Genomic DNA, 26,144 nt, shown 5'->3' on the forward strand with positions numbered 1-26,144 from the left:
CTAATCTCTGTAACCACAGAAATAGCCCTAAAATAAATTAGGTATAGCCTTGCTAGAATATTTAAGGCACCGACACGCAGCGCGGAAAGACCGCGCTTTTGTATCTAAGGACCACGCACGACCATGGTCTTTCCGCTGTTACCGACAATTACTTCCGTATAAGAACAGACCATAGGTCCGCCACGCGCTAATGCGAGTTAAAGCAAGCTAAACTAAGCGAACAGACCCTGCGCCAGTCTAGCCCGGTCGAATTGAAACCCTGCCAATCACTACTCCGCTGTAGCCGACTTTTCGAGCGTCTCTGGATGAGGCTGATTTAGTCCGTTTAGTCCGTTTCGCTCTTTGTTTAGTCCCTGCTGGCGCTGCACTATAAAGCCATCCCCTGAGCCAGGTCAGAATGAAAGAAAAAAGACAAAGAAAAGAAGACAATCGGCCACCATGTGGTCCATCCACTCGTTTACCCTGCTGTCCCTCGTTTATACATGTCTCTATACACTCGTTCACGCCCGGCCATGGGTCGTCACCGAGCTCAAGCAAAAAGTCACCCTCACTGAGGACTACTACTACGGCAGCACCGTCGTCACCAGCATCCAGCAGATCACCGCCACGGCCACCGCGCTGCCCGAGGCGCTCTCGACCATCACCGTCGTCAGCACCGACCGCTACGACTACGAGGATGTCACCGTCGTGCAGAAGCTGTATCCCACCGGCGTCGGCGCCCCCGTCGACTACCGCCACCGCTACCTCGACACTTACTACCTCTCCGACGGCGACAGCGCCCTCTCCACCGTCTTCAAGGTCAACCTGACCTACTCCGCGCCCTCCGCCTGCTCCACGCAGTGGACCACCACCGTCGCCGCCGAGGTCACCCCGCCGGCGATCGCCCAGAGCCTCCTCCCGCGCTCCGCCGTCGCTACCTCCGTCTCCGTCGACTCCAGCGAGCCCTTCCAGCCCACCACCTACTCCTACAAGGTCATCTACGTCGCGCCCTCGCAGGTGCCGTCCTCCACGCTGAGCAGCCTGCGCCTCTACTCCCGCCCCACGGACCTCTACTCCGGCTCCGGCTGCAGCTACTACGACGACCCCGACTCTTCCTCCACCTACAACTACTACTCCCATTACTCCTCCGACTACTGGGACAACTACAACTGGTTCCTCGACGACTACTACATGGGCATCACCCCGCTGGGTCTCACCCTCGCCCTCTCCATCGGCTGGATCGGCCTGTGGCTGCTGCTTGGTTTCGTCGAGGCCTGGGTGCGCTTCCGCCGTCTCATGACGGGGTGGCAGACGCGCCGGGGGTTGCCTGTGTGCTGGGCGATTACCATCCTGCCTGTTACGCTGCTGCTGCTGTTTGCATTTAAGAAGGGCTTCCGTGCGAGGTCGCAGGCGGACGCGGAGATCCTCCAGCGCCGCTGGGATGCTATGTCGCTGGGCACGAAGCTGAAGCTGTTCTTTGTTTGGGGGTTCAGGTACAAGTACCCGCCTATGCTGGGGCCGGCGCCGGCCCGTGTCAAGACGAGCAAGCAGCCTGGGAAGAATCCGGGGCCCAGATTGTTGGAGCCAACGCCGCCGCGGACGCCGGAGGAGTCCAGGCAGGGGTCGGAGGTCCCGGAGCAGATGGCCGAGGTGGAGGGTGCGCAGGGTGCGCATGGTGTGCCTCATGAGGGGCAGATTGGACGTGCGCAGTAGGCCTGCGGTCAGAGTGTAGTTGGGTGGTGGTGTAGGCCATCCCGCTATCATATAGTCACCCAGTAATATACCCTAATGCCTAGTAACTTATAATGCACTCTATATCTATCATATTTACAACCAATCCTATCTACTGCAACCCCCGCTGCATCTTCCACCGCATAATCAAACTCGCCACCGGAAACATCGCAATCGACACCGCAACCCACGCAAACAAGATCCCAAAATCCAGGCCGATCCGCGAATGCGTCCCGAACACAATCGTCCGCAGCGCCTCCACAATCCGGTGCAGCGGCCACGCATACCCCCAGCGAAAGAACCCCGGCGCCAAATCCAGCGCATAGAACCCCGTCGCCACATTCGTAATCACCCAGAAGATCAAAAAGAACGAGCTCCACGGGAATCCTAAGATCATGGCCATGTTCTCGCACGGCAGGCCCAGCGCCGTCATGCCGACCCAGTTCAGCATCCAGAACACCACGAACGAGCCGCGCCCGTAGGCGTTGGCGTTCGCCGCTGGCACGGTGTCCGGTGCCGGATCGTTGGAGAACGGGATCTGGAAGGCTAGCGAGACGAGCGAGTAGAACAGCGAGAGGAAAAAGTACGCGGCGATGTTGGAGCAGAGCCGCCAGAGCAGCCACTGCGGGATTTTGAGCGGCGGGTGACCGTCGGGCTTGAGGAATAGCCCGTGCACGGGCATCAGGAAGGGGAAGTTGAAGAACGCCAGGATGATCAGATAGATCAGGCCGATGGTCACGGCCGGGCCGGCGACGGCCGGCCGGAAGGGCCGGAGGTCGACGGTGGTGAAGCCGACGGCTGGGTTTATGGCCTGTGGGACGCGCGAGATGTTCAGCGACTCCTGCGAGACAAACTGTATCCAACGCGGACCGAACCGGGTGAGGAAGTTGTCGGCGAACTCGTTCAAGCCCGGGGTGATATAGCTGGAGTAGGTGGATTGGTCGCGGGCGCTGATGGTGATGAACTCGGCGGCACCGGCTGGGTCATACGCGGTGTTTCCGGAGGTGACAGCGTCGTACAGGACCGCGGTGGCATTGGGGTTGACGACGATGGCGGCATAGGCATGCTCGTCGTAGACGCCCTGGCGCACAGCCACTGGGTCGTAGTGGAAGTCGGCGGGTGATTTGATAGTGTAGCCCATGGAGATGTCGGAGGAATTAATGATGTGCTGGGCCGTTTCCACGACCGCAGGGCCAACAATCGGCGTCTGGCTCCGGTTGGTAGACGGTTCGACCTGGCCGTCAAAGTCGACGACCCAGATGGTCAGGGCGGGATAGTTCTTCTCCACGCGGAACTGCGACGCCCAGAAGAGGGACAGGGCTGCCAGGATAAAGACACAGAGCATGAGGACTGTCCGACTCCAGAGGATAAAGACTCGTCGACGTACAGCCTTGAGCGCTGGATCGAAGAAGGAGACGCCCACTGGAGGCGCCTCCTTTGCGGCCTCTACCGTGTCGGTCTTTTCGCTCATGGTCGAGTACAATGGATGAGAGTGATGTACAACATGCAATATCACAACCCTCTGAGCGATGAGGGACAATAAGTAGTCGGTTACATGGCGATGGATGAAAAGTATGAATGTATTGCGAGATGTATCGGGATATTGTCTGCTTGCGGCATTCCCGTAACTCCGCTCGCTTTCGGGGCTTCGGCCCCCGTCTATCTCCGGCCGACTTTTCCGTCGTAGTTTTCGTTAGCAATCAATATCCGACGTCCGAGTATAGTATACCTTATGCTGTTATGGACAATTGATTAGCCAGCAGTGTATCTATATTTATAGGATCATTCGAGATAGATGTATGTATGTTTAGTCGGTATAGGACTGACCGGTCATACATATGTGCTTAATTTCCTAGGACTTTCCGTTTTTAGTGCACACTCTTCGCCGCTTTTTGCTTACTAAGTAGATTTGAGCACGCTCTAGTTAATAGTTAAGCAGCCTAAGGCGATTACTACGCACAGGATAAGCCGGACACCAAGTGCAACCTCTGCCCTAAGCACGTAACCTCAATAAACTACCCCTAACAAATAATTATTCTCTTCCCTGCTTCTCTACTTGTAGTTCTCTTTTACCTGTCACGCTCCCCTAAAGCCCAGTACTACTATTAAGTCTCTTTCTCTAGTTGGAAAATACTATACTTACCACTCTGTACCAGTATGATAAAGACTTTAATAGATTTCCTCCAGCGATATACTGTACTATTTCCTTCTAGTCTCAACATCTAACATCTATTCGTCGATAACTAAACACGAAATCTTCTGGTTCTAAGCCTTATTGCAAGTATTTAAGTCATAGTTATATTCGTAAATTACTATCGCACGCTCAAGGCTGCAAAGAAGAAGTTATTCCTTAGTCTCTTCGCAAAACATATCGCACAGATATTATTTTACCTTAACTATAGTTAGCTAGAAAAATATACCAAGAAGTTAGGCAGTTCCATCGCCTTACTTATCCTTAACACCTATCCCGAGGAATCAAAGAGCCCGAAGCTCATGAAATCCCGCCGTAACAATATTACTACTTATTATAAGCATCGAGAAGAACGATAATAGCTGTATGCGGCGTATTTAGAGTCCGGTATCTTAATATATACTAATAGGATCATAGAGATTAAGTACGCTCTTCCTAAGTGGTTTACCGCGCCGGAACTAATTCAGATCTATAGAATCATATCTAGTTCCACTAACTGCCAACTCCAGGCCTTTATATTGCTAATCTTGCGTATTCGACTAGGAGGCATTAGCGTTTTTCGATATAGCGCAGCTATGATTAAAGTAATTATTCTTGGAGGGTCTATATCCGAAGTACGCCCTATTTTTTAGGCCGATAACTAATATTGACACTGTTAGATAAGCTGAAAGTCTTATCCCGCCAATAAATTAGAGAGACTTAGCGGGTGATAAATATCGAATTTATTACAGAGGAGAAAATAGCGGGGTTCGTCCCCGGTTATTAACTACCTAATAACTATTATTGCCATACGCTTTTATGGTATGCCAGTTCTAGATCTTGCTTGGTGATTTCCACTTAAGTCCGCCTCATACTATCACTAGAATACTTGGTTCGTAGAACTATTGGGTTCGGGCGTCAACAGCCATATGTTCTTCGATAGAATCAGCAAATACAGGATAACAAGTTACTGATATGATACGGACCTCTTAAGTCACATAACCCCTAGCTATCCCTGTTATTTGTTTCCCTAAAACCATGGGCTTAGTATGAAAGTACACATGGTGATGAAACGAAGACGGACAAGCCCGATCAATGCTTCTAAAGTGCAGCGATACTTAGTGATAAGCAAGTACTATTTGCTAATAAGAATTTCTCCTTAACAGCTCTGATTCTAATAAGAAAATTAACCTTTCTTAAGTCATAGATAGTCGCGACGGACGCAGTAGCCGACAGAAATTCTAGGGGGTCTAACTACTGTGTTAACCGGCGAGAGCCGATAGCGGGCTTATACTCTGGCTTTTTCTCCGGTGCTGGAAAACAGGAGTAGTTATTATGTAGTAGGTCTATTAGTGGAAGGCAAATACAATCATAGGAGCTGCATATATTATCGTACTTATAGACATCAGTAAAGTTACTAAAATCAACAGTGAACTTGATAAAAGTTAGCTATATAAGTCCACTATTTCGAATACGAGACCACAAAATATAATAAGAGTCAACATACTCGACTCAGAGACAGCTAGCGGATTGTCCTGAGGGTGAACCAGCTTCGTATATATTTGTAACTAAAATACCGGGATCGCAGAAGACTAAAAATCTCGTAATCTGTGCTAATTTAGTTAAAGTATTCTTGGTGTAATGGGGTTCCGGAATCCTCTTTATCTACACAGAGGAGCAGTAGTAGGGTACTTTTGTTTATAGCGGTTTTCGAATTATGGTGGTGTAAAGGGTCTGATTGGTGAGGTGTGTTGCCCCGTTGCTCGTTTTCTTCTAAGGGAAGTAGATTTCCCTCTTTAGAAACTGAGGAATGCTGCTCCCTGAAACAGCTCCCCACAAATTTCCATACAGCCCTAGCAGAATCGTATATAGCCTCCTTAGGGCTGCGGCTGCTCTGAGGGAAAGCTCCCATTTCCTGGAGTTGTGTCTCAAGCTGTTTCACAGAACCCGGTCTGAGTTCAACAAAGTCGTCAAATAGGCGCACACCACATCTCTGGACAGAATTAGCATCTGTATGGTCTAATCAGATACGCTGGACGACCTACACATATCCATCGAGCACGGACTTTCCCTAACGGAACGGGTGGTTCCGATGTGTAGAGTGACAAGATGCGTAGTAATATCATGTCGACAAGTATAGGGAGGGCCGGAGGAAATAGTCTACTGCTTCTTTTGACAAATTCTTGCGCCCATTAGGTTCTGGGACGATGATCCAGGGAGGCTCTCTGTAGAATCGTCTTCGTTGTAATCTTGGTGAGGGTTATGAGCTGCGTTTATTCCTAAAACCTAAAACCCTAGAGTCAGTGACAATACGGATTGATGAGGAGCAGACGTGGATCCTCTTGCAGCTTCAGGTTGCAAGCAATCTATCCCACTAGCCGCTCAAGATTTTACAATGCATGATTATACGGAGATTACATTTATATCGGCTTAAGGACTGTCCACAGGTAGACAATTCTCCTAATGTTTCCGGACGAAATAGTACGAGTCCTTCATGCGGCTCTGCCTCTGGGTAGTCTCTGCTCCTATCATTATCGGCTCGACTCCTTTGCCTCTTCTGTAGTTCGTGCAGGCAATGGCCATTGGTTGTGTCCCAAATTCTGATAGTCCGATTAGCTAAGGCAGTCGCAAGCAGCTTGGAACTACTTAAGAAGGCAACAGAGTTAATAGAATCAGGGTGGCCCTCCAATGTCTGCAGGCAGTGGCCTCTGGTGACATCCCAAATATTGATAGTCTGTCTATCTGATACAGACACAACCAGCTGTATTCCTGCCTTTCCATGCTCAGGAGTTGTGCTCCGCAGTCCTTGAAAGCACCGACTGTCTTCATCGTCGATGGCGTATAAGAGACAGTGTACGTTAACTAATTCCCTGTCGAGCACGGAAATCTCTATATCTGACAGCCACCGAACTAACTCTCCAAGCAGCTTTTTCAACCTATTATCATCTACAGATCTAAACCGAACTATATCACAATAAGTAGCGTGGATACAGATGAGGTTATATTTTTTAAGCATGGCTGAGTTCTTAGAGGCTACTTTACCAGCCACAGATAGAGGTAACTCTTTAAAAAAATAAGAAATCTCTAGATGCCGGCCATTCTTCTGTAATTCTCGAACTGTCGAATAGAAATCAATTTAAATAGTCTTGAGACGTTTATTATTCGTCCGTAAGATCTTAAGTAAAGACTTATTCGTCGACATTACTGGTCTAAGAATATTAGCTAGAATCCTGGCCCAGTCTGCTATCCACGATCTTTTATATAGAGTATACGTTGTGCCGGTTAGCGGGGCGCCGGAAACGGCGCCCATTGAACCGCCGCTCTGTCGCCCGCCGCCGCCTGCCCGATGCGGGAATCCCATTGCCCCTTCCGGTTTAGCGTGTCCGTTTTGGGCATCGCGCTGATGTCTCGCCGCTTTTGCGCCCGCCGTCTGCCGCCTGATGCCCGCCGTACGATCTATATAACCCCGTCCACCCTCCCTCGAAAGACGACGCACTTTCTCTTCCACTTTCTCCTCTGCTGCCTGCCGCTCCTGGTGCACTGCTCCCTTCCCAGCATGCCGCGTTATCCGAACACTGCCTCTTTCCGGCCTAGCGCCGTCTATATATCCTCATTCCTCGCTCAGCCTACCGTCGGAGTCGCCGACAGGTTGACCTATTCGTGATTATCGCTCCGTTCGTGTCTTATCTATCCATGTCTCCCCTTGTCCGTGTACGCCATCTCACATGTGGCGACGGTCAGGCCTTGGATTATGTCGAACTGCACCCTGTGTTGGAAGGGTTAATGGTGAGTGCCGATGTTTGTTTTTGCTTGATCTCGCACTGATTGCAGTGCCCAGCATTGCTCGCGCCTCTCCTCCATGTACAGGAGCCTGTGAGCCCTCAAGCGAGACAGGACTCCGCTGCTGTCGGATGACCCTTTTCTTCGAACCCCACGGCGGGTCTGGGGGCGCAGCTGACCAGTGTTGCATCTTACGATATCCATGGCCGATCCTTGGCCCATGGGTCTCGGTGCACGCCGGGCGAACTCCCTCACCTCGACGGCTATTAATGGCAAAATTGCCGCATGTATATTTCGTCTGCCTTGAATCTCCGAGAGGTCTCAATGCGATATTTGGGGGACAGCAGGCTGACGCGGTTGGCGGAGAACACTCCATCTCAATCTCCGAGCAGACCGTGAGGCTGAAGATCGATACGTCAGTTGCTACCATATTCCAATTTTCTCAAGAATCAAAGACCCATCTCATCATTCCTCCGATCCACAATGAACGCCATCAACAGTGGCTACCCCGGCCCCTCCCAGATGTCTCCTATAGATGTCATCTTTCCCGGTTTCAGTATGGTCTCAACCACCGCACACCAACTGCTTGCCGGTAACCTGGACAGCTACACCCGACTCTTTTGTATTTTCGTGGTGTTTGTCCTCGTCACCCGCTACGGAGTCAACTATGTGTGGGGGATAGTGAGAACTTACTTCAGTTCGTATGTCTGCTCTTATGATGGGATGATTCTGACAGTCTAAAGCCTCCACTATCTATGTCTTATACTACGACGAAGTATACGACATGCTAGTTGACTGGATTGCTGATCAACTGTTTATCCACAATGCTCATTCATTAATTGCTCGAGTGAGATCTACACAGCGGACAAACGGCCTCTATTTAACAAAGAAAAAGCCTCTGACTTTCTCTCCTTGGGATGGATCATTTTATTTTTGGTATAGGGGGCATTTGCTCATACTTTACTGCGCTGTCAAAGAACACTGAGAGGAACTCCGTATCTCCTCAATTGGACTTAATTCCACCATCCTGAAAGATCTGATCGAAGAGTGCCGAGAAAAGTATCTTAAGGAGGCACAGAGGAAGATCTCCGTCTTCGAGAACCGCGAAGGGGAGTGGAAGAAAGCCAAACTGAGACCAGTCCGGCCTATCTCCACGGTTATCATGGACGAGGAGGTAAAGGATGATATTTTGGGAGATGTGGACGAGTTCCTGGACCAAGACATGTAAGACTGGTATGCAGAACGCGGTATTCTGTACAAGCGAGGCTACCTTCTTTTCGGCCCCCCTGGGACTGGAAAATCTAGTTTCAGTCTATCGCTCGCGGGAAAGCATGAACTGGACATCTATACGCTTCAATTATCGAATATTTCGGACAGCACGCTAATGAAGCTTTTGCCGAACTTCCACCGCGTTGTATCGTTCTTTTAGAGGACGTGGATACCGCCGGGGTAGGGCGTCGGGGCAGTGTCGACACGGACCAAGATGGCAATTCACAATCTGCAGTCACCTTATCCGGGCTCCTGAATGTGTTCGACGGTGTCTCGTCTCAGGAGGGCTGGATACTCATCATGACCACGAACTATATCGACTATCTGGACGAAGCCCTGGTTCGGCCTGGCCGATCAGACAAGAAAGTCCATTTCAAACTTGCCGATCAGGACATGTTTTCTCAGCTCTTCCGCACGGTTTTCAAGCAGTTGCCGAACAAAAAGCAATGCAACGAGAGATATGACGACGAAATGATCGAGGGGCTTGCTCGTGAGTTTGCCAGCAAAGTACCCGAGCAACTATTCAGCCCGGCAGAGGTTTTATCATTTCTTCTGGAGCGGAAGAAGTCACCCTATGACGCGGTTTCTGGTATAGAGAGCTGGATGGCGAAAGCGAAGGATTGAGATGTTAATGGGAAGAAATAGGCGGCAGGTGACAAGTGAAATGTGAGAATCACAGGGAAGTGTTGGATCAAGTCATGTTGAGGGAATGTCCGTCTGATAGCGCTAGTTAATTACTTGTCGTGAGGGCTTTCATCCCATATCCTGGGGCTGCTATATTTTGCAGCCAATTCGTGCCATGTTATATCTTGAGGTTTCGGGTCATGCGAGGCCTATCTCGTCAGCGGATAATTATTGAATGGTGATGACACCTACCAGTTGCTCCCGTGATAGAGGCCATTGGCTGTCAGAATTGATAAACACTATTTGGCCGTTGTGTCTGAGGTAGTCCATGCGACATTGCCGGGGATGGAGAGGCCGGTCGCTCTCAACTTCCTTTGTTGAACATATACCCTACCTATGTGCCCAAAAGTGAGGACGCCGCATCTGCGTCCTCATCTTTATCTTCATCTGAGGCTGCCGTCAGCAGTCCGTCTGTAGTGCCCAGAGAGGAAATTGGATCCTCTCAACTTCCTTCGCCGCCGACACGCCCCAGCCCCATTCCGAACAGCGTTGAGAGCACTCAGTCTTATCCGACTGTCGTCGGTCCGGCCGTGAGATCGCCCTTACCGCAGCGACCCAAACAATTCAATGAAAATCTGGTCCATCGACAACGATCGACGTACGTCCTGGGCAAGCACCGGGAAGCTGCTGGACGGCATTCTGCGGCAGCCGAAGATTCAGAATCAAATGGGAATTTCCCTCAACCTGAACCTATGACAATCGACGAGGTCCCAACCATCTATGCAGAGTTGATAATGGTGGAGAAGTGCATCGAGGCCCATCACGAATTCTTCATGGCCTCTTAACTCACGCAGCCGGCAGGAGGCACCGCCTTGGCACATGTTGCGGACATGGAAAAGATGAAACAACGCGAAGGCCACTCGGCTTGTTCATCGCAGACGCAGCAGTGGCCGACCCGACTCACGCATGATGATCCGGCCGACAATAACAACCTGGCCTCTTCGACGATCAACATCCTTGATGAGCTATCGCCAGTCCAGCAGACCCCGACTTCACTCACGCCAAATACTTTGACCATGGAAGGGCCCTTAATGCACTTGGGCGACAGTGCGTATCGGCCGCCATCTTTCCCTGATCTAGGTAGCTCTGAGAGCCAGCCCAGGCCTGAGAATATAGACTACTTAACCGCGACCGCGGACTTGAACATCTACGGCCACGTCAGAACTGAGTCTATCGAACGGACTCTAGCGCCCGTAGATGTGGCAGCCAACATGAGCTCTTGGGGGGTCGTACTGTTATCAGAGGGACTTCCGGTTCAACCTAGAGCTCTCTGCTCCAACGGATCTGGCTTTGTGCCACGCCCCTTTGTCTCGCAGCCTGCCATGTCCCACGGCCACGGCCGCGGCTACTTGATCCGTCTCCGGAAACACTTTGGCCTCCACCACCTGAATAACCGCCGGGTTGGAGAGTTACTTAATTCGTGAACTGAATAGTAGAGTCTAATTGTCTATGGGATTTTTACCTGTTAGAGCAGAAGAATCTGGCACGTGCGGGCCAGCTAGAACGGTTCTGGAATATTCCTCGTATCCCAGGTCGCATGGAGAGTAATTTCGATGCCACGGTTCCATACAATTGCCAGTTAGCCATTCCGGCAACCCGAAGAGACAGCACCGGGCATGGTGGATCGGCCGCATGCCAAACACGGACGATATCCAGGTATCCGGTTTACCCGGACCCGTCCCAACCTCGGCAGCAAATCTTTCTTTTTCAGACAGGGTATACGGACTCGCTATGTATATGGGAGGCAGACGCCAGACCTCCATCCCCTTGCTTCTCTATATCATATGCCGTAGCTAGAGCTGGTCAGTAGCGAGTCTGAGCATGTCGCCATGGTGCAGGGATCGTTTCTACTCTCGGTTCTGCGCGTTGCATTACGGTCAGCTGGTTTCTGTTAATGGACGGCTGCTGTTCTGAACAGCTCCATATTAAGTCGTTGCATGATGTTGATGAAGGATTAGATGTAGTGTGACACAAGGAACTATCCACCGATATAATCTCTCAGTCGTCATATCCACCTGAATTAACTCACATAAGACTTCATCGATCTCCGGTCTGTCATATTTCTGGTTTACCGTCAGTTTCAGGCGAAGTGCCGATGCTCCAACATTGTAAGGGTTTCTTATTCTCCTTAAACCGGGATCTGCCATATTTATCGAGTCTGCTCTGCGGAATGCGCTCTATCTCTAGCTAGTAAGCGGTAGTGTTTTGTATCAGCAGACTATACGACAGCATAGGCCGTGTTTAGCACGATTCAATAGGGTTTTATTATAGTACCTGTTCAGGCAGCTGAGGCTACGATGCTCACGTTTATAGAATATACCTGGGGCCTGCTCAAGCAGAGACTCTACTCTCCAGGGTAGTTGTAGACTAGTTTGTGCGGTACGATCTATTTCTGTTCTATATAGTTTTGGGGTACTCACGTCTGCAGTAGTTATATAGCTAGTCTTTCTCTCCGCCGCTATAATTCTCGCGATCGAAATTCTCTTGCTAATTTTTATATCTCTATATAGATGTGAGTCTTTTGCGCTGTAGCTTAGCAACTCTCCATATATCTCGAATATTGTCAGTTATATGTGGCGTACTATAGATTGGTGCGTCTATCTTTCTTTTACTTACTGGTTACTGAATCCCTAGCGTTGCTGAGTAGGTGTTATATTCTCTACGGCTTATTAATCTGATTTATTATAATATTTCTTGTAATTTGTATATTATAGTATCTCGCGCAGTTCTTAATCTCCAACATACTCTATGTGCTTCCGTGGACAATCATGTGTTAGGTCGTTGATTTTAACCCGGAAAATGCGTGGACATACTATGGCATAGCCTGGTATTTGGAGGCAGCTTAGTGTTTATCTTTGTCGAGATCTTGTTCGTCGTTTCATTTTGGGCGTGGGGGCTGCTTGACGGGAAGTTAAGGCTCCATGCGCTTTGAGTCTCTATATCTCACCCTTTTTGATCCGGCATGACGCACGCCGATGCATGGGAAGAACGTTCAATGTTGCGTTTGTCCATACCGTAAAGAAGGAACCCTGAAGCCATACGACCACGTACATCCGGTTCGGCTCGGGCCGCCTGACCAATAACTGAGCACGTTTACTACTGCCTAAATTATCCAGTTGATTAACGGCAAAGAAGCTTGAATGTGTAGCGTTGAGAATCGACGCTCTACACAGGTCGTTCGCAGGTAGGCCATCGCTCTAACGGAATATCTATAATCCGTCACATGTTATCACGTGAGTATGCTAAATGCTAAGGAATGTGGCGCCGCTCACCCATCATTCTTCCCAGCGGCAATGACTACACAATATCCACGACAGCTACAAGGGCCTGGCAGCAGAACGTCATTTGTTTATATGAAAGATTAACGTGACGTTGTATCACCGCAAGTGACTATCAAAATGGAGCTAGACATAGACAAAAAGCTTGGTGCAGTCTTTGCCTCTTTTGACGGCTTCATAGAGCCTATACTGGAGATCCAGGAGAACATCGTGCCGCGTGCTAATTTCTCACATTGGGCTGACAACCTCCGATTCATAGAGGTTCCCAGGATTAGCACACCTGAGCTGGACGACTTTTTCCGGACGAAACTGCTGAACTTGACAGATAAGGGTGAATTTCCGGGAGAGAAGAACTACCTCGCAGTTTCGTATTGCTGGGATTCTTTCGAAGTGTCCGATGGAACGCGTGCTTGCACGCCTTACAGAATTCGAACAGACAGGGGTATCCGACCAAGCAGGGCACCCAGTAGTGTTCTCGAGAGGTCTGTATCCTATGCTATTACACGCGGTGTTCCCTTCGTGTGGATCGACCAGGAATGTATCGACCAAGATGATTCCAATGACTTGGAACAAGGCATCCAGTGTATGGACCAAGTCTATCGAACTGCTACACACTCTATCGGACTGCTGAGCACAAAACTCCACGCCGAGTCGACCTTGCGAACATTCACTCGAATTCTGTCCCATATACGGGATAAGTCTAACCGTTCGGACGATTCCTGGCAGACTTCTTGGCACGATCCGGTTGACCCACAGAGCCTGTCAGACGTGAACCATCTTTTATTCCAAATTTCATCCGACAGGTGGTTCCGTCGGAATTGGACATACCAAGAAGCAAGTTGCACTCAGGGTCAAATGCAACTTCTCATACCACAAGCATTCGGCCAACAACTTTCGATCACTGACGGAATCCTTAATCAAGTTTCTTTGCGACTGTCCGAGCTTTACGATGTCGTTTCGGTGATTGGAGCCACGGTAGATAAATTCCTACCTCAAACATCGTCAGGAGCTGAGAATATAGACATGGAGGCGATGAGCGGGCTTTATGTGCAAGCATGGGACCAGAATAAACGGAGAACACGTCCACAGAGCTACGAAGTTGCAAGTCAGATGAGCTATAGGGACAACTCAGTAGTCGCAGACCGGCTAGGCATCACAGCGAATCTGTGCGACTATTCAAAAACCATCGATCCTTCCTCGTTGAGACTAAAGAAATACACCTACAGCATATGTGCATTCGCGCTAGCTTTAGTCAACGGGGCTATTATTCCTTCGGGCCGCTCGAATATATTCGCGTCTACTGGCAAGCCAATTTATCGCTGGCAGGACCTGAAGATTTACGATTTCATTGCTTCCCCAATATATTTATCTACTATGCACGCCCATCCCTATCGTATTGAACAGCGCTTTGCCAATGTTAAAATTAGGAGAGAGGGATTGGAAACCTCCGGTTGGCTCTGGATGGTTGACAGAAGGATCGAGCTTCCGAAGCTCAGAGAGACACATTACAATCTCCTCGAGAAGCTTCAGTGGCCCAGAGATCTGAAAGCTTTGTCTACTCCCCTGAAGGCGCTCTTAGCAGATCTCTTTGATGAGCTGCAAGAACTCAATCTCCGAAGAGTTGCAAGCACTTTGCGTACATGCATTAAAGCGGAAGAGACCGAAGCCACGGCGACTGATTCGCGACATTGTCTGGACGAGTTTACCACGGACCACTACCACATGAGCCACTGGTTTTTTGATCTATTGGAAAGCCTCCTCGAACGAGGTTATCTCTGGTGCGGCAGGCTTGACGGCGAAGAGGAACCTAGCAGTGTATTCCATTGTGAGAGTGCTGTGACGGTGTTCACAGGCAGCGCAACTAGCTTTGTCGACATCCCTAGGCCCTGGATGGCTCAAAACTTCATATCTTCTGAGGTTGTCCCAGGGGCTCGGGCAGCGGACGGAGTTACTGAACTGGTGCATACGATGGAAAACATTAATGGGGCTTGGTATCCAGTGGGAAATTCGAGCAGGAGATTCCTCTTTCCATGGGGCGACCAATGAAGGATGCATCCCCTACTTGGTTTCATTTCTGGAGCAGAATGAGGAAATAAGGCTGTCAACATTACCTGCGGAGAGTGAAGCTGATGTTAATGTGGCCTGAGGTGGTGTCGCACGACGCTAGTCGGCTTCAAAATACCTCGTTCAGTAGTTTGGTTAATGTGCCAATCGCTCCACATGTCAACACACGAAAGTAGCTCCGTTCAGTTTGTCATTTAACAACAAGTATAAAACAATAGCCAATAGTTTATTGCATGACGCAGGTCCAGGTGCTACCGCCCCGAACCTTGGGTCCAATGCATGTGGCTCGGTTCGGGCCGTCAAACCCTAAGCGTTGACAGCCTCTCTAGATAGCCAGTGAATATACCGCCAGAACCTCGCCTCGGCGGTTGTTTCGCTCTGGGTCGCGCACGACATGCTTAGAGAGGCCTTGCTCCCCGTTGTTTCAACCCCTTCGTTAGTTTATGGGTGCCTAACCGCTGAGCCTCCGTCTGTCCAGACGCCGGTATGGGTGTCGAAGAACTCCAGCCTTCAATCTGCGAGTGATCGGTGAATATTTGTGTGGCATGCTTATCCATGACACTAATTCTCGAGGGGTAGAGTCTTCCTGGGTCGCGGCCCTGGCCTGCTCTTTCGCCAGGCTTATCAGTCGATTATCTTCGCTGCTTGGGACCCAACGAATGTTAATTTCTTTCCCGCGTCTCCGTAGTCTTTTGATCAGCTTGTATATCTGACAGATATGTCCTTGGCCAGATTGTTGTCGCGGATTCCGCAGCGTGAGAGCCGCCGCTTTGTTGCTCGTAAGCAGTGCGATTCGGTACTGTTTTTAGTCCCGGTGGCATGTCTAACGCGTGTGCAATTGCTGAAGTTTTCCCAGACAGTAACTACACCGACAGAGGCCTTTGGCGACAATATCTCCCCCATGCTTTATCGCTTGTGCACGAAGATGAGTTCCGACAAAGGCGGAAAGACTACAGTGACTTATTAGAGAACATGGCAGACTTCCTCCGTAGTGATGGAAGCTACCGAGAAGCGGAGCTACTCTACACCGACTTAATGAGATGGAGGACAGAGAAAGACGGTCACAGACATCCCGACACTCTGGCCAGCATGGCAAACCTTACATCAACGTACTTGAATCAGGGACGATGGACCGAGGCCGAAGCGCTAGGAGTCCAAGTACTCGAGACAAGCAAAACAGTACTAGGGACGGAACATCCCGCACCTGGACAGCATGAACAACCTTTCCTTTACCCGGATGTCTCTAGGAAAGCACCAAGAAGCTAGATTTTCGATGGAAGAGTGCTATACACTGCGCATGAAATTGTTGGGCACTGACCACCCACATAGTACATTGGTAGCCTGTCCTGGTCCATGTGAATCGGGAGCTACTGGGACTGCAACGACATGATGCGTTGGGAATGAATGTAGACTGTGTAGGGAAAGCGACAGATTCCAGAGATTTGTTCTTACGCAAATGAAAATTGTCGACAGCGAGGCTAACTACTCTGTTTCAGCAGGCCGCTTGTTCGAGCTAAACATGCTAAATAAATCACCATGTAAGCTTTCGTATATTGCTCTCCTACACGCTCCTCCAATCCTTGCTGACTATTCAGCAGAAAGTATCTGCGACAGATTCAACTGGCAGCACTGCTTGGTTTACCGCCAGTGAGACCTGAGAAACTGCATGAGAAGTAGTATATTGTATGGTCGGCAAGTAAAATTATATAGACACTGGTGAACTTACAAGTTCTAACACCAAGACAGCGGACTAATATACCAACTTATAATATAGTGGAAATCTTTAGGACAGAATAAAACAGTCATTCCTACTCCTATACAAATACCTCTTTGATGAGAGACCCAGAGTAAACCCATTAACAAAAACCGAATCCCTATTCAATACATAACAAAGGCACCGGGTAAGAGGGGGCAACTAATGAAGAGGAAGAGCGGAGAACAACCCCCCCCCCCCCCCCCCCCCCCCCCCGGGGGAGAAAAAGGAAGCTTTGAATATGAATATATCAGCCTTTCAAGCCTGTCAAACATTTCTTGGTACTTGCTTACCCCTTTCACTTGTTGCCTCGATGGATTTCACACTAGCCTCTACAAGGACTAGCTTGGGTACTAACAGCATTCGTTATTCGTGTTGAGTCGTTGACCCATAGAGAGCACGTGAGATGAATTCCCCGCCTGAAAACCCCCTTAGTCACACATAAGGCAGTGCTCCTAGTTGACCAAAGAAAGACCTGATCATGGATGGGCATTGTGCGCTTTGCCCTTCGTCTGTGTCCTACTACTTCCCAAGTGAATCTGGACCATCTGAACAGGAACGCTATGACCTATTCCATAAACCCTGCTCCTCCTGTTCTGTGATAGACTCTCAGGCATATTCGCTGTGTGGCTTTTGCCAACACCTACGATTGAGGCATCTGGTAAGATGCGTGGAGCCTGACACAAAAAGGCGATTTTTGTTCGCTTTTCGTAAGGGGCTAATAGAAAACCCCGTTGTGACTGAATGTCCTCTTTGTCGTTTGGTAAGCCATATGATTGTGGTTGGCCTTAGTGCTGCACAATTATCTGAAGCAAGAAAATCAGAAGATAATTGCGATATTGTTCTTTATCTGGGCCTGCCTCAGCACTCGCAACCAGATGGATCAACCGTTTTTTTCGGAGATATCTATGCCCATTATTCTGAAGAGGGTGGATTGGCAAACATTTGGGTTGGCGATCTTCACATAGATGAGGTTAAAAGTGGTAAGGCATCCCATCCTTCCTAGTATGAAAAAATTCCTTATAGGAACACCGCAGGTTCCACTGCATCTCTTGCTGGAGAAATGATATCGTGGGACTCTTTGATGGGCAAGATAAATGACTGCTACGAAACACATAGCGAGTGTCAGCCGAAAGCCCAGTGCAAACTTCCCAAAGGATTTCGGGTCATCGACGTGAATAGACGATGTCTTGTTGAAAAAAGCAGTTGCCGCTTTGTTGCCTTAAGTTACGTATGGGGCTCGAACCCTCAGTCATCCCTGCTTGCAGCCTCCCGCGCCACAGTTGATGGGATGAAGAAAGATGGTGGCCTCCCTGCTTTAAGCATGCCTCAAACAATAGAGGACGCCATTGAAGTTTGTTTGAAAATGGGTGAGAGGTATCTGTGGGCTGACAGACTCTGCATTATACAAGATGACCCAGGTGACAAGAAACATCAAATAGAGGCTATGGGCGACATTTATTCCTCCGCGCAGATTGTGCTCGTGGCTTCTTCTGGCGATAGCATGGAATTTGGGATTCCAGGTGTTGGCAGCCCAAGACAGGCAGTTCAACGTAGCCAAGACGTCCTTGATTTGCGAATTACGAATGTGATTCGCGATGTTGAAGATGATCCGCTGAACATGTGGGCCACTCGCGGATGGACATACCAAGAGGCTGTTCTTTCAAATAGGCGGCTCTACTTTACAAACACACGAGCCTTTTTTGAGTGTGAACGATTGATCTGCCATGAGGATCAATTCAACGTCGAAGAGATTCGGGATGAGCTTATCTCGACCAGGCTAATTATTTCCGAAGATGCGACCCGTTTCCAATCTTTTACGCGTCACATCAGGCACTACACTTCCAGAAACCTCACATATCGGTCCGACGCTCACAAAGCGCTATATGGTATCACCATGTCGTTATACAAAGGACCTCGTGCCTTTCTAAGCGGGCTACCGGTAGTAGACTTTGATCGCGCGTTGTTATGGTACCCGGATTATGGTACAAGCATTATAGAGCGTCACGAAACTCAGGGAGAAACCCTACCAACGTGGTCATGGTCATCAGTCATGGGCCTATCCGATCCAGTTCACTACCAAGCAACGGAGTTCTATGGAACTCTAGCCCCTTGGTATCACATAGATGGCGATGTCCAATCTTCTGGTTCTATAGCAGCCTTGAATGGTCAGCCTGACTCGAAACCAGATGAGGATTGGCAAGTTTATATGGCTATTGCCATTAAGGAAGGGTGCGTGGGAAGCATTTCCCTTGCTTTCTCCTTGGAAACGGACAACTTTTTGGCCGTGCGTGAGCTGTTCAATACCCGCTGGAAAGATTACCACGCATTTCGCAGGGAAGCCATACCCTTGACCATCAAGACGTCTGAAATACCACGTGGTGTTCTCACGGGTGCACCGAAGCAAGGAGTCATAGCAACAAAGTCCCACACTGCACTCCTCAGAGTAACTCCAAGACCTTCCTACTCCTTCGACATCATCAACTCAGAAGGGGAAATAATCGGTGGACTCTGCGGCGACGCAGCAAAACTGAGAGAACAAGTCATCTCTCCGGGATACAACTCGAGCGCTAAGTTCGAGTTCGTCGCTCTCTCTCTGTCTGGGAGAATGTCTTCCTCAGAGGAGGATAGTCGGAAGACTTATATGGATGTTGATGGGAACTGGTTGAATAAGATACCTATCGTGTACGTGTTGATGATTGCCAATAATGGGGCTTTTGCACATCGTCGGGAGCTGGGCTGGATATATTTGGTTGACTGGGCAAGGCTGCGGCGCGAGTGGAAGGTCATGGTGCTTGAGTGATGGAATTGGGACGTCGTAGATCGGCGTCAGGTCGCTGGTTGTGGCAGACTACATCTAGTACTCTTCTCCGTATACTTAGTTGCTTTCATATCACCTTCATTTTCCCCTTCCACGGCCTTTTTGGATTAGTGGTAATTTCCGGTGGCGCGCCAGGCAACCTTAATAGCATCGAACAGACAAGACGCCTATTCCGAGGACGCCTTTTTCGACAGCGATTCGGTAGCACGTGACCCCTTACTCCCACCACGACCTCGTCCGCTACCACCACGCACCTCGACTTACTTCCTCCCTGTCCATGGGCCCTACCGTGGCGTTCCCGCCCCTTCTCTATCTTTTGACGAGGCGCACCTTCTGCTTCACCGTCGCGGATGTAACTGCTGTTCGCTGAGGGCACTGAAAATGGCCTCACGGCACTCGACTAGTCCGAAGCCGCGATGGCTGCTTTTCGTTTTCCACCCACCTATTCCCCTCGTTCCCTCCTTGTCCCATCCCCCGTTGATTCTATTATCCTGACTTGCTACATGTATGAGCGTTGTCCCTTAGATATTTCATGTTTTTGAGTTTCTCTTCACTGTTGAGTCTCGTTCTTTGTTTTTGCCGTGGTCTAGTCTCCCTTCTACTCTATGATCGGTGTCTGTTGACCGCTTGCTGTCTCGAACCCATACCATGAAACGTTCACGAACCAGACCGAGTACACATCCGGAAAATGATTATGATACGGACATTATTGCAAGCAGCAGCACCGACCCCGATAGATATAGTGACGTCGCTTACGAGACAGATATGACGGAGCCGGACGATGCACCAAGTCTACTGAAACGTCATCGGTCGACTAGAAGCGCGTCCGCTCCTAGGTACCCTAATAGCGATGAAGTAATGTACGACGATCCCCTAGATGATACCGGGATCGATCTTTCTGAGATCCCCGAAGATTTTAATAAAGCGGAAGGAACCATCGTACGGCGAGCACGAATTAAATCTCGCTGGAAAAGGTCAGAGACTCTGGCAGAGCTATGGCTTGGTCTGCTTCTGCTGACAATATCATAGGTACTGCATTAGCAGAACACGCCTGGAATCTAAGGTGCAAAAGTAGCGGAATCTAGAAGGAGCTCTGCGCCAGACATCGAACAACGATATATATCGGTTCTTAGGCTAGTATTTTAAGCTCGAGCTAGGATCGGTGTCCTTGTTTGGGCTACCTACGCGTTACTTTGATTGCGCGATATTGTGGGACTCGGAACAGGGAGGTCTCAGGATATCATGCTTTCCGAGTTGGTCGTGGTGTGGATGGCAACACGAAGTGAAGTGGCGGGTTTCCATGTTGAAAGGAACATACTCCGATTTCCATGCTTGGCTGAGGACTCATACTTGGGTTATTTGGCGGTACGCTGATTGCGGAAAATGGAGATTAGTTTGGGATGTTGAGTCTCATTCCTCTACGTCCACTGGCCACGGGAGGTGGAACGGATATTCTGGAGGACCTGAGCCCTACGGTCGAGATAACCATGGCGTCCTTCGCGACATACGCAGGATCCTTGGGCTAGGAGAGCTCGATACTGCTGCTGGGTATCTGCTTGAGAGCACTCTCACACCACCCGGTAGTCAAAACCAGCTGAGTTTTACAACATTCACGGGCATCTTTGCATTGTCCAGACATACCCTCTCCACAGCAATGTTTCCATCGGACCAGAAGCGCCTTCGCCGCTTTGGTATAACAGACAAGTCCGGTGATTGGTGTGGTACCGTCATGCTTGATGCTTCCGAATAGTTATGTGAGGTTGGCGGACTTTTCGAGTTTGCGGCTATCTCAACGGCAAGAGACTACTCTATGGAGGAGCTTGACACATGGACTTACTACATCCCTCAAGAAAGGGATCAGGTTGACTGGTACTGCTTCTACGCGATCATGTTGAAGCCTGTGGAGCTGGAATTTGGCATCTATGAGAGGGTTGGGTTGGCCAAAATATTCAGATCTGCTTTCAGTACAGGGTCATATCAGAGAACTGGTTGGAAGCAGATCATTCTACAGTAGCACAAAGTGTATCCGTCTAGTAGACAAATTCGTATGTAGACGCCACTTTTTGAATATATATTAGCTTCTAATGAGTACTATTTTGTGATTTCGGGACCTACATGGTAGGGTTACGCTCTTCCCTAGATAAGACCTTCGGCGCCCCCGCGCGGTATTCATTAGCAAATTACGAGTGCGCATAAGGATTCCGTCGCGTACTTTCCAATAATATAAGTATAAACCTGCGTGGGGATACTATATAAGCTAACTAATCCTGTCCGGGATCACTCTGTAAGGCACCATGACAATTAGAGTACGGGTTTATTGCTTCACTGCCACCTCTCCGTTCGCCGGATGTATGCATATATATATTACCCTACATAGCTCAAGCCGGGATCAACCAAGAACAATAAATCACCCATCGCTATTAAATATCTAAACATCGTACCATCACGCATTCTCATGGATGAAACAGACAGCATCCCACGGCGGTACGCAAGAATGACTCAAGAATATCAATCACAAGACAGAAGAAAAAAGAATAGACAGTATTAAACAGAGACCGCCACGTCTATCAGCAGGATGCAGTCTGGCTCAAATCAATGCTGTACAGGGCATTCATGCATGACACTCGTTGCTTTTACTCCGGCTTGCGTCCCACCATCAGGTACATCGGCGTGAACAGCTTCTTCTCACCACCCGCCACCAGGCAGTCTCCCGCTAGGGCCAGGCTGTCGGCCGTCTTCTGCGATCCCCGCGGGAAGAGACCGATGGTCTCCATGGCTCCCACGAACCGGTGCGCAATGCCACGGCCCCACCACGTCATGCGCGCAATCGTGAAGAAGTCCCATGGAGACGACATGTGCTTGAAAGATCCGGCCAGGGGGTAGTACCAGGGGATGGAATCGGGGCGGTCCGCCAGATCCTCGTGGTGCTCGAGGACGAACCCAGCGTTCTTGATGGCCTCCAGACCCTCCGACACGCGCACCATGTTGGAGATACCGTCACCCTGCTCGATACCGAGACGGATCTTGCGGTGCTCCGGGTTGTCGTTGTCGTACTCATCCGTCATCAGCCACTCGTACACTCCAAAGACACCACCAGGCTTGAGCACACGGAAGATCTCCTTGTAGACACCCTCGAGCTCCGGAGCGTGCACCGTAGCCTCGATGGCGTACACGGCGTCGAAGGAGTTGTCGGGGAAGCGCATCTGCATGAAGTCGCCCTTGACGAAGCTGAGCTTGTCGCTCAGACCCTCGCGCTCGGCGTACCGCGTCGCACGCTCAATCTGGTAGTCGTTGTTGTTCAGACCGACGACGTTGGCATCGGTGAACTTGACAATCTCGCGAGCGGGTCCACCCACACCGCAGCCGACATCCAGCACCTTCATACCGGGCTTGATTCCCATCGAGTGCGCCAGGTAGTGTTCGTGACGGGCAATGGCCTGGTAGAAAGGCTCTCCGGGGGCGAAACGGCAGAAGTGGAACGAGGTACCCCATCCGTACTCGTAGAAGTCGGTGGCCAGGTTGTAGTAGCTGCGTGAGTTAGAACATTGCGACCTTTCTGGCAGAATCAGAGAAGACATACTGTCGGGTCAGAGTCGCATACTCGGCACGACGAGCAGCGCGAACCTCCTCGGTCTCCGTCTCAGCATCCTTGTTGTCCCAGTGCTTGAAGTACTCGTCGACGGCAGCCTTCTGGGCGGCGGCATCCTTGCCACGCATGGCGGCGAAACCACCCTTGGACTGGGCGGACTTGCCATGAAGGGCGCGATTGAAGTCGGCATCACGAGAGTGGTCCTCGCGTTCGAGAGCGGTGGGAGCCATGGCGAGAACGGGTGGCGGTCTGGGTAAAAAAAGGGGGAGGAATGAGGGTGGACGGAATTAAAGGGAAGAGGGAGATAGTGGTGAATACAGAGGAAATGACCACACAGGAGGATTGCGCGAGGGTTTTATAACCAGGCAGCAAGCAATTGAGACGAGGAGAGAGAAGACGACGAGCGCAGGCGAAGGGGAAATGAAGAAAAGGCCACCGACCAAAAGTCCATCCGGCGTACAAGAAAAGAAAGGAGGCGGACAATATTATCACCGCGGGTGGCCAATGAGAACAGCAGATTCTAAAAGCTAGTCCCAAATTGGATCTGGGGATCTGGGTCTAGCCCCATGGAGAAACTTCCTGCCGCTCCGGTGTCCTTATGTCAGCAGGCAGATACGCAATACGCGGAATACGATGGATACGATCTTCGGCCGCAATATCAACACCTCACAATCACCAACAGATACGTAAGCTCCTCTGCATGTCGTCAAACTTCTCCACTGCACATCTGCATTTCGCTGTTACCTAGCCTAACCTTCGTGATCGATACGTTGGTGCGTGACCCAATTTATACGCTGTACGCAGTGCGACTATCACGTGCAAATCTCTATTTCTGATCGGACCCCTGCGCCACACTCACCCAGCCACGACCGCCACAACCGCCACAGCCACCGCAAAGGCTGCTATCGATAGTCCTGGTCTGCATCTTCACTCCCACCAACCTCTCCCAGTACACCAATATACACCAATATGCCTCCTCCGCAGATCAAACAGGACCTCAACCGGTCCGGGTGGGAGACCACTGATTTTCCATCCGTCTGTGAAAGCTGCCTCCCGGACAACCCTTACGTGCAGATGTTGAAGGAGGACTACGGAGCCGAATGCAAGATCGTACGTATCACCACCAGCCAAACTGAAAGAAACCATATACTAACTCTCCGCACAGTGCACTCGCCCCTTCACAATCTTTCGCTGGAAAGCCGACCGCACCGCGCGCACCAAACGCACCGCCATCTGTCTCACCTGCGCCCGTCTCAAAAACTGCTGCCAATGCTGCATGCTGGATCTGTCCTTCGGCCTGCCCATCGTCGTCCGTGATGCGGCCCTGAAAATGGTCGCCCCGGGGCCCGAAAGCTCCATCAATCGCGAATACTACGCGCAAGGCCACGAGAAGGAGATTGAGGAAGGACGCGGCGCCGTTGAAGAGTACGAGAAGACCGACGAAAAAGCCCGCGAGCTTCTCCGCCGGCTGGCCAACAGCGAACCCTACTACCGCAAACCCCGCCAACAGATCGAAGGCCCCTCCGGCGAAGACGACGAAAATGAGACCGCTGAATCCTCCCGTGCCGACGGCGCCCCCGTTGTCCATAGCCGCTACGGAAACGGCCCTGGCCCCATCCGCACCAGCGAGAGCCGACGCGGAACCCCTCTGCCCGGCCGCGGGCGAGGAAACCTGCGCGGTGGCGGCCGCGGCGGACGGCCGTTCCCCGGCACGGCGCAGCTGCCCCCCTCTAAGGAGGATATCCTGCCGCCGGCCGACCCCAACATCACGTCGTTGTTCGTTACAGGTGTGGAAGACGATCTCCCGGAGCATGCGTTGCGCACGTTCTTCACGCAGTTTGGTCAATTGCGGTCGCTGGTGTGCTCCCATCGAGCCCATTCGGCGTTTGTTAACTACGCGAGCCGCGCAAGTGCCGAAGCCGCCGCGCAGCACTGTCAGGGCAAGGCGGTCATCCAGGGATGTCCACTGCGCATTCGGTGGGGGAAGCCCAAGCCGCTGGATAACATGGATCGGGAGGAGCGGTTGAAGTACGCCCGGGAAGGTCGTAACGCCGTTGGACCGTCCAGCGCGGCTTCCGGCAACAAGGCGATCACGGCCGCTGGCGAAGAGACCGGGAAGCAGGCCGAGAAACCGCGCGCGTACGCCGTTGCGCCGCCCCCTGGTAGTGGTCCGGTCCAGTACTCGAGTATGTCGGGCGACTAAGTACATGAGCTTTGCATGGATGTCGATTTTCTGTTTTCTACGGGTGGGATATGCAGCGGGCGTTGTTGTTTCTGAATGTGCATTGGTCTTTTACAGTTCTATCAATCCCCAGTATCAAATACCCCAGAAGACGCCAAAGGAGAGAAAAGTTTGGGTATACTATAATACAATGCAAATATCACCGTCCCTCTTGCAACATGCACATCGTATCGAAAGAAGGCTAGGCGGAGCACGGCTTGTCGACCTTGACACTTTTGCCTCCGACCTTGATTGAGTCGTTGTCACCACGCTCGATTTCGTCGTGAATCCGTAGTTCTGGGTTGGTCAGCACCTGGCTGTCATTTCGCCATATCAACACGGTACATACCCCACCGGGCGGCTTCGTCCTCGGATTCCCGTACGCCCTGGACAATGTTATGTCTGAGGATGTTGGCCACTTCGATGGCGTGGTTGATCTGCATGGGGGTGTCGATGCCTTGGCGGCGGTGGCTGTCAAAATTCCGACGGGCTTCTTGACGGGCTGCGATGAGAACACGGATGTCGTCTGAAGAGTCAGCAGGGGTATACTGATGATACTGTATTCAGAATCACTCACCGCGGAAGGCAATGCGAGTGGCACGGAGGAGTTGACGATAGGCGCTCCGCGCCGAGGGGACAGATGAGGCCATTGTGTATATGGTGCAATGTGGAGTTTCCCAAAGGATAGAAGATGCAATTAGCTCAGTACCTCAGTCTCCGAGAGAGCAGAAAGAAGAACAATGCTGGTGAGTGAATGTAGACAATTGATGAGGCTTCGAGAACCTCCGAAACACCCGTCCGCTCA

At 50.7% G+C, this 26,144-nt stretch overlaps 9 protein-coding genes across 9 annotated transcripts; 6 read left to right on the forward strand and 3 right to left on the reverse strand.

Moving 5' to 3' along the window:
* Nucleotides 1–438: 438 nt before the first annotated feature.
* On the forward strand, nt 439–1,692 carry ATEG_02166 (uncharacterized protein; the record flags this gene model as incomplete). Its single annotated transcript, XM_001211344.1, has 1 exon — nt 439–1,692. The coding sequence occupies one exon, from the start codon at nt 439–441 to the stop codon at nt 1,690–1,692; it is 1,254 nt and encodes a 417-aa protein (XP_001211344.1).
* An 822-nt stretch (nt 1,693–2,514) lies between these two features.
* Nucleotides 2,515–3,181, reverse strand: ATEG_02167 (uncharacterized protein; the record flags this gene model as incomplete). The annotated part of the gene is made up of 2 exons (XM_001211345.1): nt 2,515–2,521; nt 2,700–3,181. The coding sequence occupies 2 exons, from the start codon at nt 3,179–3,181 to the stop codon at nt 2,515–2,517; spliced, it is 489 nt and encodes a 162-aa protein (XP_001211345.1).
* A 4,962-nt stretch (nt 3,182–8,143) lies between these two features.
* On the forward strand, nt 8,144–9,553 carry ATEG_02168 (uncharacterized protein; the record flags this gene model as incomplete). The annotated part of the gene is made up of 4 exons (XM_001211346.1): nt 8,144–8,341; nt 8,397–8,507; nt 8,857–8,893; nt 9,114–9,553. The coding sequence occupies 4 exons, from the start codon at nt 8,144–8,146 to the stop codon at nt 9,551–9,553; spliced, it is 786 nt and encodes a 261-aa protein (XP_001211346.1).
* An 890-nt stretch (nt 9,554–10,443) lies between these two features.
* ATEG_02169 (uncharacterized protein) lies at nt 10,444–11,037 on the forward strand (the record flags this gene model as incomplete). Its single annotated transcript, XM_001211347.1, has 1 exon — nt 10,444–11,037. The coding sequence occupies one exon, from the start codon at nt 10,444–10,446 to the stop codon at nt 11,035–11,037; it is 594 nt and encodes a 197-aa protein (XP_001211347.1).
* A 1,974-nt stretch (nt 11,038–13,011) lies between these two features.
* Nucleotides 13,012–14,937, forward strand: ATEG_02170 (HET domain-containing protein; the record flags this gene model as incomplete). The annotated part of the gene is made up of 1 exon (XM_001211348.1): nt 13,012–14,937. The coding sequence occupies one exon, from the start codon at nt 13,012–13,014 to the stop codon at nt 14,935–14,937; it is 1,926 nt and encodes a 641-aa protein (XP_001211348.1).
* Nucleotides 14,938–17,480: 2,543 nt separating this feature from the next.
* On the forward strand, nt 17,481–19,511 carry ATEG_02171 (HET domain-containing protein; the record flags this gene model as incomplete). Its single annotated transcript, XM_001211349.1, has 2 exons — nt 17,481–17,691; nt 17,746–19,511. The coding sequence occupies 2 exons, from the start codon at nt 17,481–17,483 to the stop codon at nt 19,509–19,511; spliced, it is 1,977 nt and encodes a 658-aa protein (XP_001211349.1).
* Nucleotides 19,512–22,162: 2,651 nt separating this feature from the next.
* Nucleotides 22,163–23,348, reverse strand: erg6 (sterol 24-C-methyltransferase; the record flags this gene model as incomplete). Its single annotated transcript, XM_001211350.1, has 2 exons — nt 22,163–23,057; nt 23,110–23,348. The coding sequence occupies 2 exons, from the start codon at nt 23,346–23,348 to the stop codon at nt 22,163–22,165; spliced, it is 1,134 nt and encodes a 377-aa protein (XP_001211350.1).
* Nucleotides 23,349–24,087: 739 nt separating this feature from the next.
* Nucleotides 24,088–25,321, forward strand: slt11 (Pre-mRNA-splicing factor ECM2; the record flags this gene model as incomplete). Its single annotated transcript, XM_001211351.1, has 2 exons — nt 24,088–24,228; nt 24,284–25,321. 2 exons carry the CDS (start codon nt 24,088–24,090, stop codon nt 25,319–25,321), a joined length of 1,179 nt encoding a protein of 392 aa, XP_001211351.1.
* A 220-nt stretch (nt 25,322–25,541) lies between these two features.
* On the reverse strand, nt 25,542–25,989 carry ATEG_02174 (LYR motif-containing protein; the record flags this gene model as incomplete). The annotated part of the gene is made up of 3 exons (XM_001211352.1): nt 25,542–25,636; nt 25,689–25,865; nt 25,917–25,989. 3 exons carry the CDS (start codon nt 25,987–25,989, stop codon nt 25,542–25,544), a joined length of 345 nt encoding a protein of 114 aa, XP_001211352.1.
* Nucleotides 25,990–26,144: the final 155 nt, after the last annotated feature.

The sequence above is a fragment of the Aspergillus terreus genome, genomic scaffold (genome assembly GCF_000149615.1).
Source record: "Aspergillus terreus NIH2624 scaffold_3 genomic scaffold, whole genome shotgun sequence".
NCBI classification, from domain to species: domain Eukaryota; kingdom Fungi; phylum Ascomycota; class Eurotiomycetes; order Eurotiales; family Aspergillaceae; genus Aspergillus; species Aspergillus terreus.